Raw genomic sequence first — 13,938 nt, 5'->3', positions numbered from 1 at the left:
TATTCGTTCTTCGCATCAAACCAATAAATGTAAAATATATATTTATACTATATGTTATGTTTTTACTTTAAGTTATAACTAGTACAAAAATTTAACTAGTAAACACAATTACGAGCAATCTTTTCATTTCTATAAAAATTGTTCTTTTCATGAAATCCACTACGTACGTGGAGTTGACATCATGCTAATGACTCTTGTTTCTTTTTCTCAGTCTAGTTAGAAGAATATATAAACCATCCCTTCGTGAAAGCTTTCTTTTATATATCAATATGATATTCAGTGGAGAATCAGGATTTTTATTACGAAAATTTAAAAAATAAACAACGTAAACTCCTAAAGAAATTAAAGAGATTTAACAGTTAATATATATATAGTTTTTAACCTTATATATATAGTATAATTTTTCAGCGAAAGGGATTCGATGAACCTCTCCCGACCCTGACTCCGCTCATGATGATACCACTAGACGAATATTCTATTTCCAATTTGTAAGATAGAGGGGCAAAGAAAATGATTTATTAGAAGTTGGAACTGAAGCATGGGAAAACAGTCATGGCCCATTGTTCCCCATTGCTTTGCTCAACTTGAAACTTTTACTAACACACCTGAATTATATGGTTCACTTCACATCTAGTTAACATTTATTTCTTACTACTAATCTTTTTCTAGATTTAAATCATTGAATTCTATAAGCTTTTCAACATTTATAACAGAATGGTGACTACCATCTTACATATAGAACCAAGTATAAGTCCAAAGTCAAAGATACATATATATAAAGCCTTAACCGATTTAAAATATGATAGAGCATAAGACAATAGTGCCCCAATTAGTTATTTTGGTTTTCACTAATTTTCTTAGTATTACAGAAAAGAATAGGCTAATCACTAATACATTATTTTATAAGTTATTAAGCTTTGCTGTCATGATTAGTAGATACGAAGAGAAAAATGATTGACCATGCGCAGAAGCGGATCTAGGATTTCTAGTACATGAGTGCACTACTAAAAAAAGAAGGAAAAACTGTAGTAAGTGGAAATTGATCCCTATACCTCTTGGTAAATAACTCAATTTTCAAGCAAGTGCATCATTCAATTTTCTTGGAGCATGGGTGTCAATAGTTAATATTATACCAATTTTAGAAAATATGTACATAAAGTATCTAATTTTACAGAAACACCTAGTTCACATGCCCCATAATTACACCTATAAATTCGCCCCTGCATGCATGCAAAGATACAACAATAAATATGCCTTAGGCTCAAACATGTTGAGATCGGCTATATCGGCTCCCTCCCTCCAAGAACTCTCCACTTTGCTCTTGGGGTGACTCGAACTCACAAGAGCTTGGTTGGAAGTGGAGGGTGCTCACCACTATAGCAACCCACTCTTGTCTAAAAAAAAAGAATATATATATATATATATATATATATATATATATATATATATATATATATATATATATATATATATATATATATATATATAAATATAAAAGTTAAATTTTTAATTACCATCTCAAAACAACCATTAATTAGAGGATTATTAGCATCTATATATTATTATCCTTTTGCAACCTTAAAAACAGAAACATGGAACTTCACCTTGAATATACAATTTCTCCACCTAGGACAATAAATTAAAACTGAATGAGGAAAAAGATACAAAATATTCTTAAGGATTCTTGTAAAATTAGTGCTACCAAATGGTACCATTTTTGTTTAATTTAAATCGAGTAATAAGATATGAGTTACTTATATTATAGTCTGTCTTGGCATGCCACATTTGCCAATACTTTTAATTAGATTATTTATTTTATAGCATACACAAGTCAAATGCTACAGATTGATGATGGCACAGCTTGATCCACAAGAACCACAAACAAAGTGAAATGGACATTTCACTATCTTCTTTGATCCATCATTCTGTTAGCTATTTGTTGAAATCTCACAACTCCTAACCTTTTTTCCGGATTAATCATTCGATATTCAAAACTTACTGAACTGACTAATTCGGATTTCAGACCTATCAGATCGACTAAAGGAGGCAAAGTGCTCTTAGTGAAAGGTTCGTCATTTTCAGGAATTAAACTTGAGACTTCGTATTAAAGAAAGAAGAATTTCAATCATCCTACTACATCCTTGGGTGATATTCTGTGACTCCAACAACCTAGAGCAATCCTTGAACCGAGGATCTATCAGAAACATTCTCTATACCTTCACAATGTAGGGGTAAGGTCTGCATACATACTACCCTCCCCAGACCTCACTTGTGAGATTTCACTCGGTTTGTTATTGCAACAACTTAGAGCAAGTCAATAGCGCAGGAGACATGATATATGGCCACATTTGATTGTTCTTATCAAAGTCCATTAACGTAGTAGAGCTTGTGAGACATAAAACACTTAGCCATTTGGGCAAGCTTTTTCTTTCCACAAACTTTCTCTTTTCATCAAATCCACTATCTGTGGTTTATATCATGCATGCTATAATAACATTTGCTTCTTTTCTTTTCTTTTCTTACTTCTTATTTTGTTGGGGAAAGGTGGGGCATTCCAATGGAATTTAACTTCTATATATTGATGATGTAAAAAATATCGATGCAATCAGAACACTTATTAGATAATTACAAACAAACAAAAAATCTTTGATATACATTAATTGATAATCTGATAAAAGTAGTAATTAATATGCAATGACATATTAAAATTTATTAATAATATAAAAAAAAAATTATGTACTACCAGTATATATAACTTAAATCTATTCGAATTTGCTAGAGAGAGGCAAAGGAAATGATTTAAGAGTGGGAATTGAAGCATGGGAACACTAATGGCCCTTTGTTCCCCACTGCGTTACTGAATTTGAAACTTGTATAGACATATTTTATGGTTCTCTGCACACCTAGTATTTGCTACCTAATTATCTTTTTTTGTTGTTTAATTACCACTTGCCAAGAATTTTAAACATTCATTATATAATGATTAGGGGTGTCAATGGTTCGGTTCGGACGGTTATTTTCTAATATTTGTATCATACCAATTTTTCGGTTATTCTATTATGCATAACCAAAATTAGACTTTTCGAAACCGTCTCAAAATCATGTCGGTTTCTCTTTGGTATCGGTACGGTTCAGTTAATTTTCGATATTTTTTTTAATGTCATGTAAAAGTCACTAGTAGAAGTAGAATGCAATAACATATATATTTTTATAGGACTTAGCAAACTCTCTAGATATTTTTACTCTTTAAAGGGTGATGAATTAAGAAAATATTAGAGATGGTGAGAGTATAGATCCATCAACTATTCTACAGCAGCATAAAAGAAACTAAACAAAGATATTAACCTAGTGAAAATATATTAACCAAGCTCGAACTCAAGAATGAAGTGTATAGAAGATTAAATATTCAAAAAGATAAATCTAAATCATATGAAAGGAAACATATTCAATATATTGTAGTTTGCTACTAATCGGTAGAATAGCTTGTGTCTTGCTAGTAAATATGTTGGAAATAATTTAGTTTCAGTAGGAGTAGCATTATAGGTTTGGGCAAGTGCACAGATAGCCATTTTCGAGATGTTATTTAGAGATTAGCCAATACTTATTTTGTCCTGAATTTTTAAACTAAAAAATCTTAACTTCAGGACAATTCAAAATATTTTTGTTCTGAAAATTTAAACCAAAAAACTGAAATTCAGGACGCACTTGCTAATTCCTAAATAGCAGCCATTTAGAGTGGCTATCTGGTGTCATTTCTTCTAATGAAAACCACTGTCTTCTAATTTATTTCTCCTATAGCACATTTTTTTTTTAATAATTCTCTTCATATTCCAAAATTAAATAATATTTGAACTAAAAGGCACCTAGATCAACATAAAAATTTATTCTTATGAAAAGACTAAATAGCTAGTGTTTTTCTGATAGAAAATAGAGATATTCTAGAAGGGGGGTTTGGAGCAATAATAAAGTTGTCTCCGAGTAACTCATAAGATACTGGTTCCAGGTGTGGAAGCAGCCACTAATGTTTGCATTAAGTTAGGTTGTCTACATCACCCAAGAGGGTGCGGCCCTTTTCCGGACCCTACGTGAATACGAAATGCTTTGTACACGCTGCCCATATAATAGAGATATTCTATAGTGTGAACCAAATACTGATGTTCCAAGAGATCTTGAACGGGCAAACATGCATTATTAGAAGCTAGTTCTCATTTTTCAAAGACTAACAGAGTAATAAGAGCATCCGTTGCCATAAGGATCACTTAAGATCATCTCGTGACTATTAAGAACGAATCAAATCAGATAGTTCTATTTCTCAACCTCTCCGACTTGGACTGCCACTTCAAATCTGTAGAAAAAAACTGGTTTGTTTTTACAAAAATGGTACCTCTCGGTCAGTGCTCGTACTATTTTCTAGGACCTTGTCACTGCATTAATATTGCTTTTTCGATATATTTTCTGACTCTTGGCTCACTAGTACTATCTTTCTAATTATGTTATTATTCTATTGTCGCATTTCATCTTCTTGTGTCGAGGGTCTATTCGGAAACAAGTCTCTCTACCTCATAGTAGGGGTAAAATCTGCGTACACACTCCCTCCCCAGACCCCACTTGTGGGATTATACTGGGTTGTTGTTATACCTCTTGGATTCCATAATATCAAAACATCCATGCACCCTCCATCTTCAAACTGTCACTCAACATTCAGTAAACTCAGTAACCTCTCCCTAATAATTGAGTAGAACTTAGCAAATTATGTGATACAAGTTTCTTGCCATGCAGCATATAGACACAGAAGCAAATGAAACTATGTTGCACAGACTCTCCAGAATACTGCCGTACCTATGTTGGACCCTCCAAAAATGCACTATTTTTGGAGGATCCGACGCGCACCCACCGACATTTTCGAAGAGTCCGAGCAACATAAAAATGAACTCTATCCTAGAAGATGGAACTAAACAAGGTTACGAAAAGGTGGATTCTAATCTCCTTACCTCCAGAGTTATACATGATAACTCAGTAAGTTCACTGCTAAAGTTGGGGAGGGAAAAAAAGGATTTTTTTGCAAAACTGGAAAAAATGTGAAGTGCATTGGAAAAGCAAGGTTACTGCTTGGCAAGCACTAGTTTCTACTATACAATCCTAAAAACAAAAAACTTTTCCACATAGGAAATGAAGCAAATTAAGACAACCAAACTAAAGAAAAAGAAAATCTCGAAAGGCAAAGGCTCTAAAGTCTTAGAGCCTCTCTAAATCCGGTGCTGAAACTGTGTTCTAGACCTTTCTTGCCACCGCCAATCACTGGATTTCCCTTTTGCATCATAGCAACGAACTCATTGTAATCAATTCGTCCATCCTGAAAATTTAAGGTGAAGAGAGGTCAACATTTTACCATGAATGAAATTACACACTCAAGAAGCGTCTTGCACATATAAACATCATCGTTATATGATAAGAGATAGGTAATGACATTATTAACCCCAATTTAAATCAACAACGAAGACATTTACCTTCATCCTTAAACGATGACTTCCATTAGATCTCCGACAAATGTCAACCAATACTACCTTTGGACATCTTTTGTTAAGTATGTCTGGTACCAAAAGAGAGTGGAGTAAAATCGGCAGTTTCTAATAGATAGATATTGTGGTTGAAAGATAGATTCATCTATTTCTTTCTACCACACTATTTATTAGCTAGAAAGTAGTTCCAAATATAAAAAAATAAAAGTTAAAAAATGAAACTTACATTGTCCTGATCGGCATCTCTTATCATATCTTCCAGATGGACGTCCCCAATGCCAAATTCCTCACAAGCTTGTTGAAGCTCGTCTGCAGTAATGTAGCCACTGCCATCTTTATCAAAGTAAGAGAAAGCAGCAAATAGATGATCTTCTCTTTCAATTTTGTTAAAATGTAATGTTGCCGCTATAAATTCCCCATAATCAATTGTGCCGCTGTTATCAACATCTGCCTGCAATTTCAGACAAGATGGGGAGTTACTTGAGATTGCTATCATTTAGCTGTTGGTTGAACATGAGATGTAAGGATGTCATGGGAATATGAACCAACACAGAGAAAAGAGGGTGAAAAGTGCCAAATCATTCTGTCTGACTCTTTTTTGCCATACCGACTAGACCGCAAGTAAGTTCAAGAGCACAATTTCTTTTTTCCAATTGCTACTGTCTGTTTATTGCTTCATTTTCACTTCTTTTGAGCCGAGGGTCTTTCGGAAACAGCCTCTCTACCTTCATTAGGAGGGGTAAAGTCTGCGTACACTTCACCCTCCCCGGACCCCACTTGTGGGATTTCACTGGGCTTGTTGTTGTTTACTAATATTAGTAGCTTCACATAGTCCCCTTCACCTTTTAGCAATCAAACCATGTAAGAATCTTCCACAATAATCTTGATGCTACTGAACAATGGATGAGGAGATGATCGATATTTTCATCCGAACCCTTGCACATAAAGCACTAGCTGACATAAGTAACCTACCTCTTCCTCGCTATTCAAAGTGAACTATTACCTTTCTTGGTACCTTACGGATCCAAATCGAACTATACAGAAAGTCCACCTCCTCCAAAATCTTTCAATAATAAGATTTAACCGAGAACATTCCATTATTCCCAGCCCCCGCCTCCATACATCATGGCTATCCTGTGGTGTACTTTGTTTGTGGAGTACATTAATTATATTTTGGAATCCTCCATCTTGTAATCTTCGGACGTGTTGGACGGTCATCTCCTTATGTCAAAAAATTCCATAGTTGTTTGGGAAAGTAATGCTCAAAGTATTATCCCCACACTACCTATGCCCCCAAACATAAATGATGTTGCTTCATTCTTATTTGCGCAATCAAAATGTTATCCAAGTATAATTAACTTCTTTAGATGATTCTACCCATGAAGCTTTTTAGCTTGACATAGACTTGAATTATCTACCGGGCTCCACTTGAAATAACAAGGTAATAAGAGCATGTCTATTTGGGTGCGGAGTGGGGCAGAGAACTTAAAGGAAGAAGAGATGATACTAAAGGATTGTGCAATTTTATCAGTTAGATTAATGCAATAATGTACCAACAAAAATCTCGGATATCTTCACAGAACAGAATTTCAGTACAGTCAATAAAGAAATTTATTTTCAAAAAGACGTGAACAAGAAGTTCGATGAAGGAAATACTAGTCCAGATGGTGTCCGACCTCGTCTATTTCTCTTTAAAACATAGATATCAGACTTATTGCTTGAATTAGAAAAGGAAAAAAAAAAAAAAAAAAAAGAACTATAGAAATTTTTTCTGATACTTACTGCCTGCATAAGATCATAGATCTCGGACTCCTTGAGATTAGCGCCAACTCTTTTTAATCCAACTTTGAGCTCCTCAAAGGTTATTTGACCACTATTGTCTGTATCTATCATCCTGAACATTTCTTTCAGACCAGCAATTTCTTCTTCAGATAGGCTTTCGGCGATGACCTGTAACAGAGGTGTAACTCACAATATTTAGAGGACTAGTTTCAGTCCACAGTTTGTCTGATTCTTGGACGTGTATGTAAATCTATAGACTCACTCTCAAAGCCATTTTCTTGAGCTTGTTCATTGCAGAAAATTGTTTCATTCGACTCAGAACTGCAGAATCCAGAGGCTTATCTGGAGCCACACCATCAACTTGAACCCAACGATGGCCTGCAAAGGTTTCAACATTACTCCTAACTTTTATCCAAATTCGTCATCTCAAGAGAAATGTTTGCAATGGGAAGGATTATGTTCATACTCATAGGATTTTAGGGGATACAAAAATTAAACCACAAGGCTACAATGTACACAATAAGACGATCAATTATGAAATACCAACATAGAAGCTTTAATCCAGCATCTGTGAATTACCAAGTAGAGATGTAAAACCATTTAGCATTACGAACAATGATGAAAATACTTACACAAGACTTCATGAGCAGTTAAACGTTTTTTGGGATCTCGAACAAGCATTCTCCTGACTAAGTCTTTTGCATCTTCTGAAATACTAGGCCATGGATCTGATGAGAAGTCGAGATCACCATGTAGGACTTCTTCGAATATTCCTTGTTCATTTTCTGTATGATAGTATATATTAGTAAAGAGAAATCGTACGAAAAGATAAGATATCATCTGAAGAGCAGTATTTGGTTTCTGCAAAAACCTTTTCTACTTTCCGTTTTCACTGTACTCTCCTTTCTGGGAAAAACACAACCCCAATTTTCTTTTTGGATATTAAAGTTGATAACTTTGGAAACTCACCAGCCCAGAAAGGAGGTACTCCACTTAATAAAATGTACACAATCACACCAGCACTCCAAACATCAGCTTCGGGACCATAGCGTTTTTTGAGAACTTCTGGTGCAACATAGTAAGGACTGCCAACAACATCATTAAATCTGTCACCTGAAAAACGATACATTACTTAATGAGTTGTTTCGTGATATTAAACATTACAACTAATGAACATAGCATACAGGAGAAAGTGATTCAAATTGCGTAAGATGGTATACAGGAGGTTTATCAATAAGAGTTCAATACAATTTGAGTGCAAATGCTGAGTCGAATGCATCTAAATCAATAACAAAGTCATGGACAGAGTTCGATAGAATCTGCACCAAGAATGCCGGGACAAACATGCAAAATTCTTGGACAATACAGGTCAGTTCTCATAGGTCATCTTTTATATAGGAGTAATAAATTTCATGGTCATTACACTCATTAATTCAGAAAGCATCTTAAAGCAGCTTCCACTAAGGTAAATACAAACTAATCGAATGAAGTACCTGGTTTGAAGAAAATTGACAATCCAAAGTCAATTGTTTTGAGTAGTGAATCCTCCTTCTGATTAACAAAAAGAAAATTTTCAGGCTTAAGATCACGATGCATGACGCCCAGAGAATGACAAGCTTCTAGAACTCCAACAATAGTCCTGGTGAGCTCAGCTGCTTTTCTTTCTGTATAGTGCCCGCGCTGAATAATCCTATCGAAAAGCTCACCTCCAGCACAATATTCCATAACGACATGAACAGCGACAGCATCCTCATAAGCCCCTTTTATCGATATAACATTTGGATGCCCCGCCAAGTGGTGCATTATCTGAATTTCCCTTCTAACATCTTCCACATCATCATCTGTCAACAATTTCCTCTTAGCAATCGATTTGCATGCGTACTCCTTCCCTGTTGCCTTTTCGACACATTTAAACGTAGTTCCGAATTGTCCTTGTCCTAATTTCTTTCCTATACTGAAAAACTCCTTTAAGCTGCCAGTTTTCTTCTGTAATACAGAATCAATCCTAAGGCCTGCACTACCTACCCTCTTCATCTGTACCGGCTTCTTAGGCTTTTCCGGTCCCTCTTCCTTTTTCGCCAGTTCCTCTTCCTTCTGCTCAGACTTGGGCATTGTTATCTGTTCTGGTGGCTTACTTTGGACAACCAAATCAGGGTCCTTTCCAGATTCTGCTGTTTCACCTCTGGCACTATCATCATTAGTGGTGGAACCAGAATCATCTGGCACCCGAGTTCGCCACATTGCAGCTGAAACTGACTGAAAGATACCATTTTTAGAAATACTTGGTCCAACACAAGTGTTCCCCATTTAGTACAAACTCTTACTGCTTTCAATTCCTCACTCTCTCTTTATTAACCCCTCCACTTTCAACATCAAGATCTTATTTTTAACATAATGCCCCTTCAAAAATTCAACAAGATCTTGATTCCAAAACCCAAAAAGTCAAACCCCTCCTTTTATCAACTCCAAATTAGTCCAAAAATACTAAAATCAAGAACTTGTTCAAGCTTAGCAAATCAAGAATACAAGATGAACCCAAAATACCATCTAAGTAGCTAGAACTAAACTTGAAATAAAAACTCTAAAAAAACACAAGAATATCAATCAAATACTTCATGTAATCAGCAAAGAACTATAGTAAAAAAAATAAATTATATCAACCTCAAGAAGTAATGAGCAGCCATGGATATAGATTGAATAAGATAGAGCAAAAGCCAAAGTACCCCAAGAGAGAGAAAAAGTGTTGAACTTTGGATAAATATTCAGAAATTTGACTATGTCATGAGAAGGTCAAAAGAAGAGCTAGCGACTACGATATATACAAGGAAAAAAAGTTGAGATCTTGATTATAACATAGTAACAACTAACTAGAGCACACATTGAGCACAATGTAATACTAATTTTTAACACTAACATTAAAGTTAAATCTGTTATAATTATTGATTCAGTGACCTAATATTATAAATATTTAACATGATCCGTGTATATAAAAATAAATAAAAATTAAAAGGACTCAATAAGAATTGGTGTGCAACTCTTAATGAGGTTTTATTTATTTGGTGAAAAAATCCAATATATATAATATAATAATATATTTTACACGCATTTTCCATAAATATGTTGAATTGCCATATAGTATGTACGTGCACTATGTGAACATGTTATAATAATGACATACCCACGAGAAAACCGCGTTTTGTCCAACAGGCATTTAAGATTTTTCATGGGACAATTGTTTCTTGTCGTGTTAATTTGCGTAAACTTAGTGATTGGTTTACCTAGCTTTTTTGTTTCTCATCCCGTATTCAGTAGGTGTATTGGACTCCACTATATTCGGATTCGCACTGCGTAGAACCTCATTCGAGAGGAAGTGTTCATTATCAAAGATTTTTTCCATATTAAGGGCTCGAACTCGAGACCTCTAATTGAGGAAAGAACAATCATATTCACTGCACCACAACCTTGGTGGCCGGCTGCTTTACATTTAGGGATGGCAATGGGGCGGGCTTGATCTTATGCGGGGCGGTGTGGGTTTGATCTTATGCGGGAACGGTTGAAACTGTTTTTTGAAAATTTAATGCGGTGCAGGCGGTTGCGGGTATTGTCGGGTTTACTCCGGACTGCAGTTTGTACAAAGCAAGCATTTTCTTGTTTAATTTTGCTTCTTTATTTTAAAACCTTTTTAAGTAAAGATTTCTTTTATCATTAACCCGTGATTACATTATTTAAATTTTTTTCTGTCATAATGTGTATGTAATAGTAAAAGTTATACTAGTACGCTATATCATTGATTTATCTTATTCAAAAGAAATAAAGATACCAAAAGACAATAACTTGTAAAGTATCTTGATACTAAGAAAATCGAAGATCTCTATAATAGAAAAATTCAAAAAACAAGTTGTACGTATATCTTAGTTGTAAAAGATGCGGCATAATTTGTTAGCACAAGTTTTTGTTTGGTTTCCTGCATAAAATAAAATTCCATTGAAAGTAGAAAAAATGAGAAGAAAATCATTGACTATTGTATTAAGACAAAAGAAAAATCACCTTCAAATAAATAAAAAGTTGAGTCATAGCATACGGGGGATTTAACAATCTGGGAAAAAAAATATTAAACTTGTGTTATTTCATTATTTTTTAAAAATGAAAAAGGGAAATTTTTGGCTTTGCGGGGCGGGGTGGGGCGGGGCGGGGTGAAGTCTTTGCGGGTTAAGGCTAAACCCGTCCCGCAACCGCTCCGCTCCATTGCCATCTCTATATTACATTAGTTGTACTTTTCCATTTCTTTGCCAAACTTTTTTGTTTTCTATTTTCATGTATACATACTAAGGTAACAGTTGAAATTTAATATAAACACTAAAATGGAAGTGAATATAAAATCTTCGGTTTGAAGAGGGGTACTGAAGGTTTAAGGACTCACTTTTATTTCTACCATTATACAAATAGCTTGGTCTAATCTTGATTACAAATCACATAAAAGTGAGTGGAAATTCAACTGTTAAGACGCCTTTTGAATTAAAATCTAATAGTATTCAAACGACACTTAAAATTGAGCGAAAGTGGATACTACCGTTGTTGCAGTCATTTGACCAATATTAAATGTGCAAATAATCTCTTAAACGGGAGAGAGTTTATTGGATAAATATCATTTTGCAAGGTATAAATCCTTAGCGTTCCCTATTCATATTTGATTCACATCTATTTGAGAATTGAATTGTAATTTGTGGTTACTTTCCCAAGTTTGGTAGAGTTAGTTAATTCTCATCAAATTTCTCAATGGATTAATTAATTTTCTACGCATATTAGAGTATTGTAGGGATTGATGTGACGTATTAGAACTGGATTAAGATAACTGGAAAATAATGAGGCAAGTGCACAGATAGTCATTCTCAGAGATGCTATTTAGAGATTAATCAGTATTTGTTTCGTCCTGAAATTTTAAACTAAAAATCTTAATTTCGGGATAATTCAGAATATTTTTGTCTTGAAAAATTAAAATTTATGACGCACTGACTAATTCCTAAATAAACAGCCCTTTGGAGTACCTACCTGATGTCATTTCTATGAAAATAATGTACTATGGGCCTAAGCATAATATTGTTAGAAAAATGACATTGTATAGCCTCTCTCAAATTAATAGTCGAAAAAATATATATTTTTCGTAATAGCCGAAAAAATGTAGTATATTTTTTGTGTATATATACATTTTGTATGTTATACGCAAAAATTATATAAATTTTATACACTTTTTTGGCTATCGAATATAAATAGTTTCTGATGCGGGATAAAAGTAAAAAAACCCAATATTATTAGGTTAAAGTCACCTTTAATTGTTAATTTGTTGGAGGAAAAAAGATAAAAGAACATAGAATAAAGAAAGTGCCTTGGAATGAGGAGACTCGAAAAGAAACAATATTGTGCAGGAGTACCAGCGCAATTCTTGCCGGCCAATGTGCTCCATAATACGAACGCTTATGCATTTATGTCCAATTTGGAGGTTACAATTGAACTTATATTCATTTTATTAAAAAAATTACAAATTTACCTACTTTACGAGCAACTTTAGACTTATTAGGTTTGAAGTTAAAAACAATAAGTCTAAAGTGAAAAAATTACACTTCAGATGCACTTAAGGTCAAATAGGTCTGATGTACAACTAATGGTTTCATGCGCTTAAGGCCAATAAGTCTGAAGTGAAAAATTATACTTCACATACACTTAAGACCAAAAGGTCTGAAGTGAAAAATTGTACTTCAGATGCACTTAAGGCCAAATAGGTCTGAAGTGTAACCCAACGGTTTCATACACTTAAGGTCTATAAGTCTGAAGTGAAAAATTGTACTTCAGATGCACTTACTGCCAAAGGTCTGAAGTGCAACCATCGTTTTCATGCACTTAAGGCCAAATAGACCTGAAGTGCAAATTGCCAGAAACAGAAATTTATTTTTCGAATTATAACGATCCAATATATGATTTAATACCTAAATCTACTCCAAATGAGCTCAAATTTTAAACATAACCTCCAAATATCATCTGGAACAAACCTCAATCATCAATTTGTCAAAACAATAATAAATCTAACGAACTCATTTTGCAATTAAGAAAAGGAAGAAGAAACCCTAAGCAATAGTAAAAAAATAAAGCGTTATAATAGCTCACCATTGTAAAACATCATAAATTACATTAAAATATATTCACAAACACCATATAAAATCACTATCAAGAAGAAGAAGAAGGAGAAGAAATCACTGTCAAGAAGAAGAAGAAGAACAAGAAGAAGGAGAAGGAGAAGGAGAAAAATGCCTGAAGTTGTTTAAAAAGTAGATACAAGTTAAAACTTTTTTTAAAAGTGGGTATAGATTAAATGGGGGCGATCAAATAGAGTGTCAGTGCAATTTTTCCCCGTATTACACCCTAAATGCTATTACCTATTAAAAGCTAAAAAAATTGTTTACACCAAATCAAAAAATTAGATCGTACTGAAATAAGAGCACGTATCACTTGGTCATAATAAGTGGTTAAAGCTTATGCAAGACACAAGTTTTGCATTCAATTTCTTGACTCAAACATCATATGCCAGTAAGTTTTTTCATCTTCGTGTGTGTCCTATAGTCGGTCAACTTTTTTATAGTTTCGA

The 13,938-nt window shown here is 34.1% G+C and overlaps 1 protein-coding gene across 2 annotated transcripts; it reads right to left on the bottom strand.

The window, feature by feature from the left end:
* Positions 1-4,681: 4,681 nt before the first annotated feature.
* Positions 4,682-10,235, bottom strand: LOC107827366 (calcium-dependent protein kinase 1). 2 transcript variants are annotated; one of them, XR_001657501.2, is made up of 8 exons: positions 8,795-10,235; positions 8,271-8,414; positions 7,934-8,086; positions 7,564-7,679; positions 7,302-7,469; positions 5,746-5,970; positions 5,508-5,590; positions 4,682-5,353 (listed from the first exon to the last, which is right to left on the bottom strand). XR_001657501.2 is itself a non-coding variant. In XM_016654481.2 (7 exons), the coding sequence occupies exons 1-7, from the start codon at positions 9,606-9,608 to the stop codon at positions 5,228-5,230; spliced, it is 1,746 nt and encodes a 581-aa protein (XP_016509967.1). In that variant the 5' UTR covers positions 9,609-10,235; the 3' UTR covers positions 4,965-5,227. The 2 variants fall into 2 exon arrangements, 1 of the variants encoding a protein (XP_016509967.1); XM_016654481.2 differs by lacking the exon at positions 5,508-5,590 and having other exon boundaries at positions 4,965-5,353.
* Between the last annotated feature and the right edge of the window lie 3,703 nt (positions 10,236-13,938).

Source organism: Nicotiana tabacum, chromosome 23 (genome assembly GCF_000715075.1).
Source record: "Nicotiana tabacum cultivar K326 chromosome 23, ASM71507v2, whole genome shotgun sequence".
NCBI lineage: Eukaryota > Viridiplantae > Streptophyta > Magnoliopsida > Solanales > Solanaceae > Nicotiana > Nicotiana tabacum.
The sequence above is the reverse complement of the archived record's forward strand: the minus strand, read 5'-3'. Positions and strand labels throughout refer to the sequence as shown.

What these genes read in the sequence shown, in the direction of transcription:
- LOC107827366 (XM_016654481.2), bottom strand. Translation starts at nt 9,608, where the DNA reads ATGGGGAACACTTGTGTTGGACCAAGTATTTCTAAAAATGGTATCTTT. An exon ending in AGTACCTCCTTTCTGGGCTG is followed by an intron (nt 8,087 to 8,270) that starts GTGAGTTTCCAA and finishes ACTATCATACAG; the next exon opens with AAAATGAACAAGGAATATTC. An exon ending in AACTGCTCATGAAGTCTTGT is followed by an intron (nt 7,680 to 7,933) that starts GTAAGTATTTTC and finishes AAACCTTTGCAG; the next exon opens with GCCATCGTTGGGTTCAAGTT.